Source organism: Vitis vinifera, chromosome 9, assembly GCF_030704535.1.
Source record: "Vitis vinifera cultivar Pinot Noir 40024 chromosome 9, ASM3070453v1".
Classification (NCBI taxonomy): Eukaryota; Viridiplantae; Streptophyta; class Magnoliopsida; order Vitales; family Vitaceae; genus Vitis; species Vitis vinifera.
The window spans coordinates 3,597,712-3,618,561 of NC_081813.1; the positions used below are offsets into that span (position 1 = coordinate 3,597,712).

At 30.7% G+C, this 20,850-nt stretch overlaps 1 protein-coding gene across 1 annotated transcript; it reads left to right on the forward strand.

The window, feature by feature from the left end:
- Positions 1–16,594: 16,594 nt before the first annotated feature.
- Positions 16,595–17,008, forward strand: LOC132254356 (secreted RxLR effector protein 161-like). Its single transcript, XM_059739830.1, has one exon. It carries the CDS (start codon positions 16,595–16,597, stop codon positions 17,006–17,008), a length of 414 nt encoding a protein of 137 aa, XP_059595813.1.
- The last annotated feature ends 3,842 nt before the right edge of the window (positions 17,009–20,850 follow it).

Below are 20,850 nucleotides of genomic sequence, written 5' to 3' on the forward strand. Positions count from 1 at the left end.
TTATAGTAGGCATGGTGAGTAAATATTAATCAAATCATTAGAAAGTTGTTAAGCATAAACTTAAGTATCTTATGAGAATGAGGGATTATATACTTGTGTTCCAAAGTGACGAGCTAGTACCCAAAGGGTACATATATATAGACTTTTAGTCTGATAAGGATTCTCATAAGTCTATTTTTGGTTTTGTATTTACTTTTGGTGGTACGACTCTTAATTGGAAAAGTGTGAAGCAATCTTGCATTATTGACTCCACTATGGAGATGAATATGTTGCAGCTTTTGAAGCAGTAAAAGAAGTCATTTGGCTTAGAAAGTTCCTCATGGGACTTAAGAGGGAAATACCTTTAGCTCTACAATGTATGATATTGTTTTGTGAAAACATAAGAGTTGTGACATAGTCTAAAGAACCAAGAAACCATCAGAAGGGTAAGTATATTGTGAGAAAGTACCACTTCATTTATGAGATAGTTCAAATGGGTGATATAATGGTTGAGAAGATACCTTCTGCAAAAAAACTCGACGGATCCCTTCTATAGTAAACTTAACGAATCCCTACACCAAGACATTCATAGGGTGAGTCTTTGATGGTCATAAGGATAACATAGGTGTCAAATGTGTAGCTAGTTTACTTTAGTGGTATGATGCTTTGATGGCTAGTAGGAGATTATTAGGATGGAGCCCTTAAAATCATGTCACGAGGTAACAAATTTAAATTTTATTAATTATTCATTAAATAAAATTCTAGTACACTTTAATCTATCCTTATTTCATGCATTGTACTATATGAGCATTTGGGCTTGTATCTCTTGCATTGTTTATGAATTAGGTGCATTAGAAATTGCATGAAAGATCTAAATTATAGGTTCCTTGCAAGAAGGTGACTCATTCATAGCCACTTCGTGGGCTTAGGCAACCTATTTGAAGCTATGGTGCACTACCTCCTAATTGGAGAGATGACTAATCTTGGCCATTGGGAAGGGTTTCCCATAGTAAGTACACAGTGTGTTTTTTCTTATGTTTCTAGTATCTAGATGCCCTAGGAAGTGGTCCATGCACCTAACCTGATCTTAGGATAGAGAACAAAGTGATCCAGAATTCCCTACAACTATTTTAATGTTTTTGTTAAGAAATAGCTATGTTCATAATATGGGTAGATACAAGTTTGATTTGGATATCTTTATTATGTCTTCTATTCTCAAAATCATGTGCTATGCTCATGAATTATTCTAAATAGATAAACATTTATTTATGATTAAATAGTTCTTTTAACTAGAAAATTGTGATATGCAATCTATGAAAGATAGTTATTTATTGTTCTTTTTTAGTATTGTCAAACCTCATTTGGGAAGAGAATATTGTTGCCCAAACCATCACCTCTCATATCCAAATATCCTTACTCCCATGGAATCTTTAAGTCTAGAGGAATTATTTTTGTGCACTTGTTTGTTATATGTGATTGAGTTGTTTGGTTAGTTTGTATATACAATGCATTGATACCTTTACATCGTTTAAATGAGTTTTGTATGTTTAAGGACTTTCTTTTTTCATCGTAGGTGCAATTTGAAGAAGCTAACCTATGAGAAAAGGAAAGTTAAATTGATAGAAAGATAAATTAAATGCTCTTAACTTAGTAGCCATTGAAAGATATTCTTTTATTAGTCTCTTTGTATTTGTTCTCTTTCACTCTAAAATAGCTATGTGATGCAATGTGCACAATTAATTGGTCTAGTGACCAAGGAAAATGATTGTACACATCCTAATGTTGTACTTTATCAACAAATTCAGTACTATAAAATTTGTAGAAATATCTTTGGCTTTTGATGTATCCTTATATTTTTTAAACTAAATTAAGCATTTCTTATCATTTATAATAGCATTGATCCATAAATATTTACTATTTGTCTACAATGATTGGCTCACGGGCATCACATTTTAGACATGTACTAGTAGATTTAAAAACACAAACATTTTTCTTTGTTTTGGAAGAATAACATAATTGAGTGATTTGACCAAATATGTTTAGGCACCTAGTAAGACCAACTTTCCTACGTTTGACAGTCCTTACAGAGAATGGTTTTCTTGACCATTTGTATCCTTGGATTGAGAAGAAGCCAATTCCTTGACAATTTTCTTATGACTTTCTCAACATGCTTAGATAATTTTAAGTATTTAAAGAAAAAACAACAATAATTGGTTTTTGAAAGAACATGAGAGAAAATTGAGGGAAAGGAAAATAAAATAAAAAATAAATTTAGAATTAATAAATTATTATTATTTTTTATATTTTATCAATCAATTTTTTTTAATGATTTTAATTATATTTGATATTTTTCACATTAAATAACTTAACATATATAAGTAAAGAAATTTAAAATCTCTTTTTCAAATTTGCTAATTTAATGTTAAATGTGTTTAGAAAATTTAATTTCAAATATATATTTAAAAGATATAATGAAAAATATACATATATTTCATTTAAAATCAAAGCTTTCAACATATCTCATTCGATGTTGATTTTAATTATACGAGTTTCTCACATATTTCCTATGCTATAGAAATCTTCTTTTTAATTTACTAATTTAATGTGAAAAATATATTTAAATAATATAACAAAAAATATACATATATTTTATTCAAAAATAAAACTTTCAACAATCTCATTAAATGGTTTGTATGTGCTGCCTATGATGCTACCAATTCACTATTTGGCATCAAGTCCATTATAATCATTCTTATATTAACTTGATCCAACATTTATCAACCATAATATATATATATATATATATATAAGAGAATAAAATCATAATATATTTTAATCTTTAGATGGGTAAATCATACATATCATATTAGCCAAAAGCAACAAATCTCCTCCACTTATTTATAATTCATTAATTAAAACAAATTGTGGTGGATGAAAAAAAAAACAGCCCTAATGAACTCAGGGTTTTGTAGCGAGTCCTTTAAGGGGCTTTGGGCAACATTCACGATCTAAACGACAACAAGGGGAAATATAAACTCCTTGAACTAGTTGATCATTTCCCATGAATCCCATGATGAGCACCATCATCACCATTATCAGCAACATTAGCTTCATCACCATTCTCCTTAAATCTTCCATTGCTTTCCACTCAAAATTTTGAGTTAGAAGTTGTATTAGTTGAAGGATTTTATAGTAGAAAATGGAAAACCTAAATAGGAAAAGAAATTAGTGTGAGGTGTTATGATAAAAATGAACAGTTGAATTAATTTCTAACAAATTAAGAAAAAAAAAAACAAATAAAGAAATGCCCCAGTGTTGAAACCTTGGGATGGGGTTAATTTTCATAAATAAACATAAATTTTATCTTCATACTCTAGTGGTAGAAGTCATTGTAAGAAAGTATTCAATGTCTTTAGTCGGTATAGTGATAAGATGTGGCTCCACTGGTACAATTAAGTTGAATGTGATAAATAAAAGATGAGGATGATTATTTATGTGGCTCCTCCGGAACAATTAAGTTGAATGTTATAGATAAAAGGTAAGGATGACTATTTATTGAATGAAATTTTAAGGGAAAATCATTTAAAAAGGTGGGTCAGGAATGATAAAGAGTCACAAATTTTTGAATTCTTACAAAGGACTCATAAATCAATTTATGAGAAAACACTTTTTTGGAATAACTTTTTTTCACTATAAAAAATTGTATTTTTTCCAATTGATATGCATTGTCAAAATGAGCATTTACCGAAAAATCATTTTAACGCATGGCAGTCGGGAAAAGATGTGTTCGAAAAAGTCTATCAATAGGAAGTTTCTTAGAATCCATGACCTCAAGTATAAAAGGAAACAACTATCCTGTTAAGACAACTTTGTTATTTGCAATATAAAGGATATATATTATATTATATTAATTAAAATAAAATTATTACTAATTAATTAATTTTAATTCTCATGTATTTTGTGTAATAAATATAAATTTATAAATAAAATTATCAATATTTTAAAATAAAAAAATATTTATACATGTATCATAATTTCTTTTATATTATTGAATACATTCAAATTAGATAAATCTCTATAAAATATAAATATTATTATTAGATGTCACAAATTATATTATATATATATATATATATTTTTTTTTTTTAAATAAAACAACCACAAAATTTCTATTGTTACTTTTTATATCATTTATTTAGAATTTTTCTCAACATTTTCATGAGTTTTTATTCATTTTTGTCTCATCGATATTTTGTATCATAACATCTGTTGATATTTCCCAATATTCTCACAAATATCCACCAATATATATTATAATTTCTTTCTAGAATGGACAATTAAAAAAATAATCATAAAATTATTTTTTTCACTACCTAGATCATGTTTATCATACAATTATGGTGAAAAGATTTCAAATTCATAAGACAACAATTATTTTTTGAACAAATTATGTGTGGTATTATTATCCACAAAATTATTTATGAAATATGACTTATTTTTTGTAGGTAAATTGATTTTGTGATAAAGTTTATTACATGAGCATTTGTAATGGTTTAAATCCATCACAATAATATTTTTGTCGATACGTATTTATTGTTATAATTATCATCAACAAATGGTTACATATAAGCGATGAACAATTCAATTTGCAACAGAGTGTGTTAGATATTTGTGGCAGTTTAAATCTATTGCAAAAGTAAACATAAGTAGACCAACAATACTTTATTTTATTTTTAATTTTTTTGTAGTGTTCCTATTACTCCTTACAAATATGATAAAAATAAAACAAAATAAAAAATAATTAAATTGTTTTCTTACATGGACTATGAGAAAAGATCAGAGAAAGAAACTAAAACCAAGACACCACAAAAAAACCTTAAGTTCTTACTTTTTGGTCTCCTCTATTGTAGAGATCTAATTATTCATTTTGTTTGTAAGAGAAACTTCAAGAAACTCTTTTTAAAAAGTTACATTAATTTCTTTATATTTTTTTTGGTAAAGGACCTTTTCATTCTTGTTTGAGAAATCTCCTTTCCGGTTATTTCAATTTCTAAGATTTCATTTTAGATATTTGAGAAATCTCATTTTCTTTTAAGGTTTTTGTTATTATATGATTATTATTGTTATTATCATTTGTATCTTTTACATTCGCTTCTTACTTGAGAAAAAAAAAATTCCTATATTCTTGAAGATTTCTTTGCATTTTTTGTGATTTATTACCCTTACCTTATTTCGGAATTTGTAGTATATGTATTTGGAATTGGCACACTTGTAATTTAAGTATATTGAGCTCGCAACTAAAAGGGAAAATTTTTGTCAACTAGGGTTGTTTCTTAAACTTCTCAAGGCTCTTTTAGTTATATTGACATAAAATAGTTCCTTGAAAATTTTGAGGATTTTTTTCTTCAATGCTCCATTTATGAAAATGTCTTACTGCTATGGAAACTAGGGAAAATAAAATTTTCATGCTACATCCTAAGAGTAAAATTACTGTCAATTGCATTGAGTTGACCTTTGTTTGGAACTAGTTGGGTGAAAACCCACTTGTTATTGGTTGCAATTGCCTTGAAAATGGAGGATTCCATTTTGTTAGCTTTTGCTTCTTATCCTCGATGAATTTTCAGAGGAGTTTTAGCAAGGATGAGAGCTAATGCTCCACATATATTCTAGAAACTAGGAATAAATAGACAAATTGAGTGTTAGAATTTTCAACTAATTCATCCATCAACTATTCAACATCTTTTCATGAAATGTTAGAGCAACACTATGTTTAGAGCTAGAGTGCCAAAATTGGAAATGTCCTTAGGTATTAAAAGGATTAAAATTTTGGCCATGGAAAAGAGGCGCATTAGTCCACGGGGATATGAAGTGCAAAAATTCAGTCTTGGATATATTTTTAGAAAAAATAGGTAGAAAATCATTAATTAGTCAATAAAATATCAATAAAAGAGAAGCATTGACAACTTGCTTGGTGCAAACCAAAACATCGACAGTTTGCATATAATTGATCATTTAAATAAAATCAAACTGACCTTAACCAAGCTTGGTTTTGGTTAGGGTTTTTTGTCACTAAAAAATGGGCTCATCATTAATTCAAGCATCATCTGACCATGTTGGCTCAACTAATTTTTTGAGAAAAAAATTGACCGAATAACACATTTTTACTCCATTAACAATTATAAACAGTTCCTAACAACTATTTTGATGATACAATGGTCATATTTCAATCCAAATATGATCCAACGGTCATTAATGATTTCTAATGATTATTCGGCATTCCAATGACTAATTTGGCCCAAAACCTTCCAATAAATACCTCATTTTCATTTCATTCTTCCATAATTCACTAGAAATCCTCCTTGCTTTCATATTGTTCCATTTTATTTTGTTTTGTGATTTCTTTCAAAATTTTACAATTTTGGGATTTTTGTTGAAGTTATGAATTAACTACAAATTAAGTGATTACTACTAAAAAAGAAGAGCATATTTTAGATAATAATTCTCATGAGTTTCACATCTTTTGAGTAGTAATTATACCTAAAATACTCAATTAACATGTTGCCCTTACAAGAGTTACTAATAAGTTTTATGAAGTTTTTGAGTCATTTCAAGGTATGATTTTGATAAACTGTTGACAAAAGAGATGAATCAAATTGAAGAAAACAAATAATGTTGATAATGATTCAAATGCATAATGAAAGAAGTAATGCAATTGATTTGGACCGGGATTTGGAGGTAGTTGAAGTGGAATCAAGAGAAGGAAATGAAATAAATGACAAAAGAAGCTTAAAATCAAATATTTCCATTTTGCATGATCATGCGAAAATTTTGCATGACTATGCGAAATGGACCAGAAGGTGGAATTATGTTGCAAGCTAAAGGAGAATTGTCAAGCTAATTTTGCATGATCATGCGAAATGTTTTAGAAAGTTGTAACTATTGTTATTGAATTTTTTTTTTTTTTTCGCACAACCATGCGAAATTGGCTGAGTTCGTGCAAACTGGTCATTTTGTTGTTAAACTACAAGTTGCTTAATGAAGAAGTTTCCGGAAGACCTTTTAGATGATGCCAAGTGTCCACTTGACCTTGGCCTATAAATAGAAACTTGATTTTCTTATAAAAAAAAGCTTTTTGGACATTTTTAATTGTAGAATTTTTCAGATTTTTTATCTCAATAGAATTCTCTATTTTCCTTTATTTTCTCTCATTTTCTCAGTAGCCAAACATGCCTTGTGAGACCAAATCTCCAAGCATGAGTGGCTAAATCTCATTTTTCTCGAAGAAATGAGGATTTAGAGGCAAGATAAATGGTGAATTAGAGAAATGAGCTTTAATTGCAAAGGTAATTTGATCCAATTGATTGATTAATTAAATTTGTGGGATTTTTCTCTTCAAATTGTCTTGGATGACTACTACAATGCAAATTAGGTAGATTCATTAAATTCTTAAAAGCTATATTTGATGAGATTGAATGTTGCATTATGTGAATCATTGGAAGATAATTTAAGATGAATTGAATATATGATTTGAATTGATCTCTTGGATTAAATAACCTAATTTGAAGATAAATTAGATCTATACCTAAAGCTAAATCAAAAATTGGTTTAGATGAAAATTTAAGTTTTCAATTTAACTTGATGAAAATTAGATCTCAATATCTATTCACCAAGAAATTTGTTTTCTAGAAAATTCTAGCTCTGAGAATTTCATTTCCTATTAGTTTTCTTCTATTTCACATTTCATTGTTCTTCTCAATTAGAAACCATTGTTAAATTAATTTTTTACCATAAATTTTCAAGTCAATTTCACTTGATCACAATCATCTCTTTTCCTCCCATTTAAGTCTTAATTACCAAGAATAATCCATCCTAGTAGATGACACCTAAGACCACTATATTACCGTAGCTTTGGCTAAAAAACCTTTTTGATTGGGCAAGAGTTACCTTATGCTTGAATTATATTATAAATTTTGTTTTGATCCGATAAATCAATAATTACTCAAGGTATGCTACTAAATTACTAATATTGTAAATTGCAATTGCAGTTACTAAATTACTAATTATCTAAACATCTCAAAAATTTTAGATTATATTAAATATTTAAAAAGGAAAAAAAAACAAAAATTGGTACATGAAATAACAAAAGAAAGATAAAATAAATAAATTTAGAATTAATAAATTATTTTTTCCAAATAAAACTTTTTAATGATTTTAATTATATTCGATTTTATTATATATTTTGCATATTAAATAACCTAATATATATATATATATATATATATATATATATATATATATATATATATATATATATAACTAAAGAAATTTAAAATATCTATTTAATTTACTAATTTAATGTTTAATATATATAATGAAAAATATACATATATTTTATTTAAAAACAAAGCTCTCAACAAATCTCATTTGATAATTATATTGAGTTTCTTACATATTTCCAATGCTACTGATTTCTCTTTTTTTAATTTACTAATTTTAATGTGAAAAATATATTTTATAAATATAATAAAAAAAATATACATGTACTTTATTCAAAAACAAAACTTTCAACAAATCCCCTTAGATGGTTTGTATATGCTGCCTATGAGAAAGAAAGAAAAGGGTAGAGAGGGGAAGAGGGGAGCAACAAATCTCCTCCACACATTTTCTAATTCATAATTAAAGCAAATTGTGATGGATGAAGAGAAAGAGTTGATGAACTCAAGGTTTTACAACGAGATCTTTAAGGAAGCTTGGTTAACATTTAGAAACTCCTTGAACTCATTGAGCACTTTCCATGAAATCCATGATGAGCACCATCTTCATCATTATCACCAACATTAGCTTCATTGCCATTCTCCTTAACTCTTCCATTGCTTTCAAACAAAAATTTTGAGTAAAAAGTTGGATCAGTTTGAGCATTTTATAGGATAAAATAGAAAAAACTTAAATAGCAAAAGAAATTAGGATGATGTGTTGTGATAAAAATGGAAGGTTAAATTCATTTCTAACAACTTAAGAAAAAAGAAAACAAATAAAGAAGTGCGTCAATGTTGAAATTAGCCATGCGATGGAGTTGATTTTCATAAATAAACAAAATTTTATTTTCATACTCCAGTGTGAGAAAGTATTCATAATCTTTTGTAAGTCTAGTGACAAGCTGTGGCTCCACAGAAACAATTAAATTGAATGTGATATATAAAAGACGGACGATTATTTATAGTAGGAAATTTTAAGGGAAAATTATTTTAAAATGTGGGTTAGGATTGATAAGGAGTCACCTATTGTTTGAATTCCTTCTAGGGACTAGACTTATGAGAAGACACTTTCTTTGAATAACATTTTTCCTATATATTACTCCCTATAGATATGAGAAGAATAAAATGAAAAGTGATCAAATCGTTTGCTTATGTGGACTTTGAGAAAAGGTTGGGAGAGGGAAATTAAGATAAGAAAACCACAACAAAACTTTTGGTTCTAACTTTTTTTTCTCCTTATTATCATGATCTTTTTTTCTCTCATAAATGAACGTTTTATTTTTGTTTGAGAAATTTCCTTTGCAGTGATTTCAATTTGTAGAATTTCATTTTAGGTATCTAAGGAATTTCATTTTCTTAAAATCAATTGCAAAACCAAAGTAATGTGGTATATATGAAAATTTTGAACTTTCATTCTCATATTTATAGAGATGACAGTTATATATATATAATTCAAACCTTAAATTTTTACATAAACATTTGTATTCTCTTTTGTTTTGTGGTTTATGTTATATTATATTATTATTGTTATCATCATTTTCATCTTTTGTTTTCACTTCTTGCTTCAACATGCAATTCAATGTTAGTTTGATTTGATCTAAATCATGATCAATTATATGCAAATTGTCAATGTTTTGATTTGCACCTTGCAAGTTGTCGATGTTTCTCCTTCGTTGATATGTTATTGATTAATTAATGATTTTCTACCTATTTTTTCTAAAAATATCCAAGACCAAATTTTTGCACTTTGTATCCATGTGGACCTATGCACCTTTTTTCCAAGGCTAAAATTTTAATCCCTTTAATATCTAAGGACATCTCCAACATAATATCTAGTAGGTACATTTTGAATCAACTATTTTATGCTTGTTTTAGGAAATGATCATTGCATTAAAAAAGAAAAGAAATAGAAAAAGGAAAAGGAAATAAAGCCTTGAAGAAAATGTTACTCCTAGGGGTAGCATGACAAATTTCCTATTCCCCCAGTTCTATAGTAGTAAAACATTCTTGGAACCTTGAAGAAAAAAAAAAATCTGAAAATCCAAAATTAGTTTTGGTTAGGTTTTTTATAACTAAAACGTGGGTTTGGTTTTAATTCAAGCTTGAATTGACCATGTCACTAATTTTTTTCTCAAAAAACTAACCAAATCACACATTTGTACTCCCTTAACAATTATAAATGGCCACTAACAACTATTTCCATGATATAACAGTCATATTTCAATCCAAATATGATCCAATAGTCATTAATGACTTCTAACGATTATTTAACCTTCCAATGACTAATTTGGCCCAAAACTTTTTAATAAATACCTCATTTTCATTTCATTCTTCCATAATTCACTAGAAATCCTCCTTACTTTCATATTGTTCCATTTTATTTTTTATTTTTTGTGATTTCTTTCAAAATTTTATAATTTTGGGTTTTTTGTTGAAGTTATGAATTAATTACAAATTAAGCCTCAATAATTACTTAAGGTATGTTACTAAATTACTAATTATCTAAACATCTCAAAATGTTTAGATAATGCTAAATATTTAAAAAAGGGAAAAAAAACATAAATTGATGTATGAAAGAAAGAAAGAAAAATAAATAAATTTAGAATTAATAAATTATTTTTTCAAACAAAACTTTTTAATGATTTTAATTATATTTGATTTCTTACATATTTTCATATTAAATAACCTAATATATATAACTAACGAAATTTAAAATCTCTATTTAATTTACTAATTTAATAATGTTAAATATATATATATATATATATATATATATATATATATATATATATATATATAATGAAAAATATGTTAGCTGAATACACGTTCACCACTCGTTAAATACACGTCGTCCAGCACTTCAGATGTGGTCCAACACTTTGACCACGTCTTCCACCATCTCTCTTCCACTACGGTTAAGGAGCACGTTCCAACAACTACTCTACATGGTGGCAATAGCAACGTGGTATGATGGAAGCCACTCTTATAAAGATTTGAAAAATGATCCCGAACTCATCAGCTATTATTATCTTTAGAAACACCATCTAAAAAAAGGGAGATCAGTTTGGAAATCTAGGTTTTTGAAACCGATTACAGTATCACATACAATGGCTAGAGGTAAGTAGACTATTCTTAGTATTTTCATTTTGATTCATGCTGTAAATTCATTGGCATATATATATATAGCATGTAAACAACTTACATTTGGTATCAGAGCACGTTAAATCTTACGTCTGCTTTGTATTGATTCTGAATGAAAATTCTTGATTCTTGTTTTATGATCTCTTGTTAATTATTTAAATGATTGTTGCTGGAGATCCATATATAGTTGGCGTCATTCATTCATAAAATGCCATTACAGGCGTTCAAAAGACGTCATTTTCAGGCGCTCCAGCGGCGCTATTAAGGCGCCAATCCAGGCGCCCTTCAGAGGCTATTCCAGGCACGTTCCAAGCGCCCTTCAAAGGTTGTTCCAAATGGTGTTGCATGCGCTGTTCTCAGGCGTCATTTCGACGCTGTTAAAGCGCTAATTTTCAAGCGCCATTCAAGGCGCGCTGCAAGCGTCATTTCAGGCGCCATACCAGCGCCGTTTCAGGCACCATACCAGCGTCGTTTTAGCCGTCTTTTCACGCCGGCAAGAGGCGCCCTTGGGAGCGCTGTTCGCAGCACCGTTTCAGGTGTCTTTTCGCGCTGGCAAGAGGCACCCTTGGAAGCACCGTTCAGGCGCCGTTCAGGCGTCGTTCGCAGCGGCGGGAAGTCACCAATGAGGCCTTACTTGCCGATGATGCTGGTAGCCGAAGAGCACCCGTGAGGCTCTTCCTACCCATTGATGCAGGCAGCTCCAAAGCTTGGAGTGCTGCAAGTGTTGGAAGGCTGCCACCCTGGAGTCTCGGTGTGGTGCAGCCAGTGTCAATGCAGAACATGCAAGTCGTGGAGTGCATGGCGCTGTCAGTGTTGGTGCAGTCCATGCGGATGGCATCAAAATAGGAGATTGGAGGTTTCAGTTGCAAGTGATATTTAAATATTAAAATAATAATAATAATAGGATATTGGGTTTTGGCTAATGGTGATATTAAAAATAATGAAAGAAACTAGAAAGAGATTGGGTTCTACTAAGGAATTGGGCCTTGGTATAAGAGGTTATTAGGCCGTTTGGGCTTAATGCATAAACAATGGCCCATTTTGAATACTAAGGGTTGGGTTTCTTATGAAGCCCACTAAAGTTTAGGTTTAAATATGGATTAACCGGTAATGGCTTAGAAATAAAATTTGTTGGGCCATGGGGCTCAATGTGGGCATGTGGACCAATTTAGGCATTTTTTGGCCCGATTTGACTTTTTTTTTTTAAATTTTATTGGGCATGGAATTGATTGTGTTTTATTTGGATTTAGGAACTCATTCATAATCTGAAACCTTTAAATTATTTTAAAAATTATTATGTAAATTTTATACATGCAAAATAAATAATTATATAATGTTTTATATGTTTGTAGCCTAAATTAAAGTTGTAACTCTTAATGCATGCAATTATTGCCTAAATTTGAGTTAGATATATTAAATTTATATCATATAGTTTTAATGTCTAGTGAACCATATAATTTTAAATAATTAAGGAATAGCCACAACATCCTTAATTATATAAAATTATATATTAAGTAAATAAAGGATCACATTATAGACATTAATTGTAATTAATTATATAAATATGATGATTTTACCCCAGGGTTTTCATTATGTTTATATAATTAATTAGGATAAAATATTAAAATTAATTTTTCCTGATTTACCCACAGGAGTTAGGAAGAATTAATTTAATAGGTTTGTCATAAAAATTATAGACAGAAAATATCAAACTATATTCATAATAAATTTCATAATTCAATAAAATAGTTTGATAAAGTCTATCATAAAGATAGTGAATTTGATTGAATTAAAGATTTAGCTCACAGACAATTTTTAATAAAATTAGATTCAATTTTAAGCATGTTCTACATTGGTAAAGCATGAATTTATATTATAGCCTCAAATTTTTTAATAAGCTTGTAATCTTTTTGTGCAGTTTTACCTAGCATATCTGATATTCGTTGTGAGGTTCCCGAACTTAGGGGAGATAACTTTAAGATATGGAAGGAGAGAATTCTTCTTCAATTAGGGTGCATGGACATAGACTATGTCATAAGGAAAGATGAACCACATAAGATCACTGATACCAGCACACTTGAAGAAATACTATTGTACGAACGCTGAGAGAAATCTAATTGCCTCAGCATGATGTACATTAAGACAAAAATTAGTGTTGGTATACGTGGTTCAATTGAGCAACATGAGAATGTTCCCGAATTGCTCAAGGCTATTGACGAGCAATCGTCACTTCAGATAAAGCCTTAGCAAGCACCCTGATTATGAAGTTCACATCCCTAAAGCTCATCGGTATAAGAGGTGTACGCGAACACATCATGGAGATGAGGGACATAGTGGCTCAATTGAAAAAGCTCGAGGTAGAAATGTCTGAATCCTTCTTGGTACACTTTATCCTTAACACTCTTCCGCCTTAGTATGGACCTTTCAAAATCTCTTACAACACACATAAAGATAAGTGGTCTATCAATGAATTGATGACCATGTGTGTTCAAGAGGAAGGAAGGTTATTAATGGAACAATGAGAAAGTGCCATGCTGGTGACGCAAATGAAAGGAAATAAAGGAAAATCTCAAGCCAGTCAGAAAAGGAAGCAACAAATTCCTTTCAAATCTGACATTAAGAAAGACGAAAAGTGTTTTTTCTATAAAAAGAAAGGACATGTGAAGAAGAAATGTCTGAAATTTCAGAAATGGCTTGAGAAGAAAAGTAACCCTACCTCATTTGTTTGTTATGAATCTAATATGGTTAATGTAAATACAAACACATGGTGGATTGATTCTGGATCTACAATCCACATTTCAAATTCCTTGTAGAGTATGCAAAACCTAAGGAAGCCAGTGACAAGTGAGCAATTCATCTTATCTGAAAACAAGATGGGCTCGCATGTGGAAGCAATAGGGACATGTTATTTAACTTTAAATGGTGGTTTTGTTTTAGAATTGCAAAAGACCTTTTATGTACCAAGTTTCTCACGAAACTTGATTTCAATTTCTAGACTTGTACCATTTGGATATTCCTTTCATTTTTTAGAAACATCTTTCAGTTTGATTTATAAATCCGATTGTGTTGGGGATGATATTTTGTCTGATGGTCTTTATTGCATATTCTTACAAAATGATACCACTCATCATTCATTACATGTTCAAACTGGCATTAAAAGATGTGTTGTTAATGAGGATTCCTCTACATTGTGGCACCGGAGATTAGGTCATATCTCCATAGATAGAATCAAAAGGTTGGTGAATGATGGGGTACTTAGTACTCTAGATTTTACTGACTTTGAGACTTGTGTGGACTACATTAAGGGAAAACAACCCAACAAGTCAAAGAGAGGTGCTACTAGGAGTTCTGTCATACTAGATATCATACATACTGATATATGTAGTCTTGACATGGACTCTCATGGTCAGAAATACTTCATCTCTTTCATAGATGATTTCTCACGATACATGTATCTCTACATACTTCATAACAAAAATGAAGCTTTAGAAGCCTTTAAAGTTTTCAAGGCAGAAGTAGAGAAACAATGTGGTAAACAAATTAAGATCATGAGATCAGATAGAGGTGGAGAATATTATGGTAGATACTTGGAAGATGGACAATCACCTGGGCCATTTGCGAAGTTTCTTCAAGAACATGGGATTATTGCCCAATACATCATGTTTGGTTCTCCATACCAAAATGGTGTAGCAGAAAGAAGAAACCGAACTTTATTGGACATGGTGAGGAGTATGCTTAGCAGCTTAAAACTTCCTAAATTCTTGTGGACTGAAGCACTTGAGACAGCAGTGTATATATTAAACCGAGTTCCAACCAAGGTTGTCCCAAAGACGCCATTTGAGTTATTGAAATGTTGGAAACCGAGTTTGTGACATATGCACGTTTGGAGATGCTCGTCTGAAGTGAGAATTTATAATCCACAAGAGAAGAAACTGGACCCAAGGACTATTAGTGGGTATTTCATTGGATATGCTGAAAAGCCTAAGGGGTACAGATTTTATTGCCCTTCTCACAGCACTAGGATTGTGGAATTGAGAAATGCTAAATTTCTTGAATATGACTTGGTTAGTGGGAGCGATCAATTCAGAAACATAGTTTCTGATATTGATCATACAAAGTCTCAACCTTCCACTTCAAGTGATAGATTGTTTATTGTTCATAACACCCCTCAAGTACAAACGGGTGAAGAATGAACAATCGCTAAAGTTCAACCAGTCATTGAAGTTCCACAAGCTGTTGACAACATTCTAGTAAATAAAGTTGATCAGGAGTTGCCTGACACTTCTGAACAACAAGTTGAACCTCATACTTCCTTCGAAGATATTGGTGCGACCTTAAGAAGGTCTACTCGAACTAAGAGATCAACAATTCCTAATGATTATGTAGTGTATCTACAGGAATGTGACTACAACATAGGAGCCGAAAATGATCCCGAATCTTTTTCACAAGCCATGAGTTGTAAAGAATCAGAATTGTGGTACAATGCCATGAAGGATGAGATGAGTTCCATGAAGTGCAACGATGTTTGGGACCTTGTTGAGTTGCCTAATGGTGCAAAAGCCATAGAATGTAAATGGGTTTTTAAGACAAAGAAAGACTCATTAGGCAACATTGAGAGACACAATGCCAGACTTGTTGCAAAGGGGTTCACTCAAAAAGAAGGAATCGATTACACGGGAACCTTTTCTCCTATATCTAAGAAAGATTCCTTGCGCATTATATTGGTATTAGTAGCCCATTTTGATTTGGAATTGCAACAAATGGATGTGAAAACGACATTTCTTAATGGGGAGCTAGAGGAGGAGGTTTACATGAAACAACCTAAAGGATTCCCCTCTAGTGATGGTAAGCAATTGGTTTGTAAGCTTAAGAAATCCATATACGGTTTAAAACAAGCATCCCACCAATGGTATTTAAAATTCCATAACATAATTTCTTCATTTGGTTTTGAAGAAAATGTTATGGATCAATGCATATACCTTAAGGTCAGTGGGAGTGAAGTTTGTTTTCTTGTTTTATACGTGGATGACATCTTACTTGCAACCAATGATAAGAGTTTACTTTATGAGGTGAAACAATTCCTCTCTAAAAATTTCGACATGAAGGATATGGGTGAAGCATCTTATGTCATTGGCATTAAGATCCATAGAGACAGATTTCAAGGTATCTTAGGTTTGTCTCAAGAAACCTATATCAATAAAGTTTTTGAGAGATTTCGGATGAAGAATTGTTCACCTAGTGTTTCCCCTATAGTGAAGGGTGATGGGTTCAATCTAGACCAATGCCTGAAAAACGGTCTTGAGATGGAACAAATGAAGAACATTCCATATGCTTCTACAGTCGGAAGTCTGATGTATCAGGTCTGCACAAGGCCCGACATTGCATTTGTTGTTGGAATGCTAAGACGATATCAGAGTAACCCAGGTAAGGACCATTGGAAAGCTGCAAAGAAAGTGATGAGATATCTTCAAGGAACCAAATATTACAAGCTTATGTACAAACGGACAAACAATTTAGAGGTTGTTGGCTACTCAGATTCAGACTTTGCTGGCTGTGTTGATTCACGTAAATCAACATCTGGATACATTTTTATATTGGCCGGTGGAGCTATATCTTGGAAGAGCATTAAGTAGACCATGATTGCTACTTCTACTATGGAAGCTGAGTTCATATCTTGTTTTGAGACAACTTCACATGGTGTATGGCTTAAGAGTTTCGTTTCTGGGCTTAGAGTTATGGATTCAATATCTAGGTCATTGAGTATATATTGTGACAATTCAGCTGCAGTCTTTATGGAGAAGAACAATAATAGTGGAAGTCGAAGCAAACACGTCGACATTAAGTATCTAGCCATAAGAGAACGTGTTAAAGAAAAGAAAGTGGTTATTAAGCACATTAGCACTAAATTGATGATCGTTGATCCTTTGACTAAGGGCATGCCACCATTGAAATTCAAGGATCATGTAGTGAACATGGGACTTAGTTCCCTTATGTAGTTTTTATTGTACAAACTCTTATTATGATGTTTTCTCATATTGATGTGCACTTTTATTTAATTTTGAGAAAATTCAACTTCATTGGACCAAGAATGAACATAGGGTTTATTCATTAAGTAATATTGTCACATAAAGTATAATGTTAAGAAATGAGTACATTGTAATACATGGAAGGTAACATTCGTTAAATAGAGGACTTATCTCCATGATTCATGTATTTGTTACTTAATGGGATAATTGATGGACTGAAATAGGACATTAGGTTAAAGGTGTGGACCAAGTAGGAGAATGTTAGTTGAATGCACGTTCACCACTCGCTTAATACCAAGGTATTAAGTCTTATTTCATTTTATTTTTTCTAGTGAAAACAGTGGGAAAATAATGATTTTATATATATAAAAAAAAAGAAATAATAAAGCCTTTGTACACCAATTTTTTGTCCATAAATTTTAAGTATTAATTAGATCACTATTTAAGTATTGAGTTATTTTTTAAAATTACTAGACTCATTAATGAATCCAACATATTTTTTTGCTTAATTTAAAACTTATTTACCAAGTGAAAAAACCTTTAAAAAATCATGATATATCTAAAGAAGAAAGTAACAAAGTAATTTAAAATAAATTTTGGTTTTTGACTTTCTAATGTTATTGAGTTTTATGACTATTATTCTACTAATTAAATTGGTTTTTGAGTTTCAAATTATTTTTGAAAATTAATAATTTTTATATACCAAGTATCGTTTGATTAGAAATTTATTTGCTTAATAAATTTTTTTAGAGAAATTAAAAGAAATTGAGAAAAATATGTGTAATTTAAAGAAAGATCATATTTTGAAGATTTTTGGTATTAATACTAGATTGTGGAGAGAGAAAAAGAATTATGTCATGTTCAACAAAAGGACAATGTCATGTTCAATTTTACTTGTCTTTTACGATTTTTTTTTTATTTTTCTAGGTTTTCCTTTTGTTTTTAAAAACTTATGAAAACAACTTATATATACTTATTATCTAAAAATTGTTTCTTATTTCACTTTGTTTTTAAAAACCGAAAGTATAGAATAATGGCCAAAACAGGGTTATAAACTTTTAAAAACAAGTTTTTGTTTTTAAAAAATAAAAAACTATTTTTTAATCACATGTCAAACATACTCTAAATAACTTGTTTTCTGCATTGTTGTTGTTTTCTGCATTGTTATTATTTTCTACATTGTCTTGAATTCAAGTTTGTATTTTCTTTGATGTGCATAGTTGGCATAGGGAATACGCAAAATGATTACACACATCCCACCTTAGTACCTTATCAACAAATTCAGTACTATAAAACTTGTCAAAATAATGTTATCTTCTTTATCTTTTGATGCATCTTTATATATTGTAGACTAAATTAAGCATTTTTTTTTATCATTTATAATAATATTCATTTGCAGTTATTTATTATTTATCCAAAGTGATTGGCTCAAGTCCATCGCATGTGGACGCTTACTAGTGAATCTAATCCGAGTGATCTTGCCCACTGCTAAAAACCATAAACAGATGAGAGGTGCAAATATACCATACCAAAATAAACATAGAAGAAATCGATCCTATTAATTTTGATTTTAGGTGGAGTTATGGTAAAAACTGGTTGGTTGTGGATATGTTAGAGCAATTGCGGGAGTGGAGATTTTGTCAGTATTAAAAATCAAGACATCGACCACATTGTAATATATATATATATATATGCCGTATAGATGAGGTTGTGGATATGGACGAATGAAAACCTAAAACAGTAGAAAGATGATGAATGGAGCACTTAGAAAAGTTGTCTATTACATTCTGCTTGAAATTGTTAAACAACATGATATACCTATTGAGCTTAAATTCTACAAGTTAAAGTTTTCAAGAAAATTGGTGGTTCAATATGGTATAATTTAGTTTGGCGTGCGAGAGGTAATGGGTTCAAGTCGCCTCTCCGCAATTTGCATGTTTATTTCCTCCATTTGTGTTTCCTCTCCCATTTTCCAATTCTTTAGTATCTTTCCCTCTAATTTGTAATCCTTATAGGTGTTAAGGAATATAATATACATATTGAGCTCAAATACTACAAGTTTAAACTTAAAAAAAAAAAAAAAAAAAATGGCAGTTCAACATGTTAAGGAACATAATAAGAATATTGAGCCTAAATCCTATAAACTTAAACTTTTAGAAAAATTTGTGGTTTAACATTGTATCAGAACTTGGTTTGGCGGGAGGTCATGCTTCAGAGCCACACCTCTTCATGATTTGCATGCTTGCTTCCCCATTTGTTTCTCATCTCCTTTAATTTGCACTTCTTTACCTATGTATCTCTCACCTCAATTGTAGTTCTTTGTCTGTGTTTGCTCTTCACGTGTCCATGTGTGGGTATGAAGCCGCATGTGAAGGAGGTTGTTAAAGAGCATGATATGCATATTGAGTTCAAATCCTATAAGCTTAAGCTTTTAGTAAAATTGGTAGTTAAACATAAATGACCGCTCACTTGAGCTTTTATAAGAGAGCAAGAAACTCCTACAAAAATCTGTAGACATCCACACATCTCCACACATGAACAAGAGATATTGAAAAAGCATGATATGCATATTGAACGTAAATCCTTCAAGTTTAAACTTTTAGAAAAATTAGTAGTTCAACATGTTAAGGAAATATATGCATATTGAATCCAAATCCTACAAGCTTAAACATTTAAGAAAATTGGTAGTTCAATATGATGTCAAAGTTTGGTTTGGCAGGAGGTCATGCATCATAGTCACCTCTCTGTAATTTGCATGTTTGATTCTCCATTTGTTCTCCTCTCCTCCAATTTGCACTTCTTTACCTATGTATCTCTCACCTCAATTTGTAGTTCTTTGTTTGTGTTTTCTCCACGTGTCCAAGTGCAGGTATGGGGCCGCATGTGATGGAGGTTGTTAAAGAGCACGATATGCATACTGAGTCCAAATCCTGCCAACTTAAACTTTTAGGAAATTTGGTAGTTAAACATAAATGACCCCTCACTTGAGCTTTTATAAGAGAGCAAAAATCCCTTAGACCGTAGACATCCACACATCTTCACACATGAACAAGAAATAGTGGAAAAGTACGAAAGATTTTACGATGAGAACTCCTGTTCATAACATGTACATAGCACTTATGTAGGAATTTATAGTAAATTCTAGAGATGTAATAAACCTTTGAGGGTTACAAAGAATTCTCTTAGAGCCCTATAAATAGGTGGTGACCTTATTTGGTCGAGGCACCAAGCCCTTGAGCTTCCAAAAGTATTATAAGGCTTTTGAGCAATAAAAGCTTTCATTCTTTAAGGGTGCTTCCTTTGTTCTTCTCAAGTTTTTGAATCATGTAGCTTAGTGAGATCAGAACGAGAGGAAGGCTAGCTGACTTAAAAACTTCAAGCAAGTTGAGTGTCTAAGTGCCATTCGTAAGATTGCTTATGAAACACAAGTCTGTGGCATGCCACTGCCC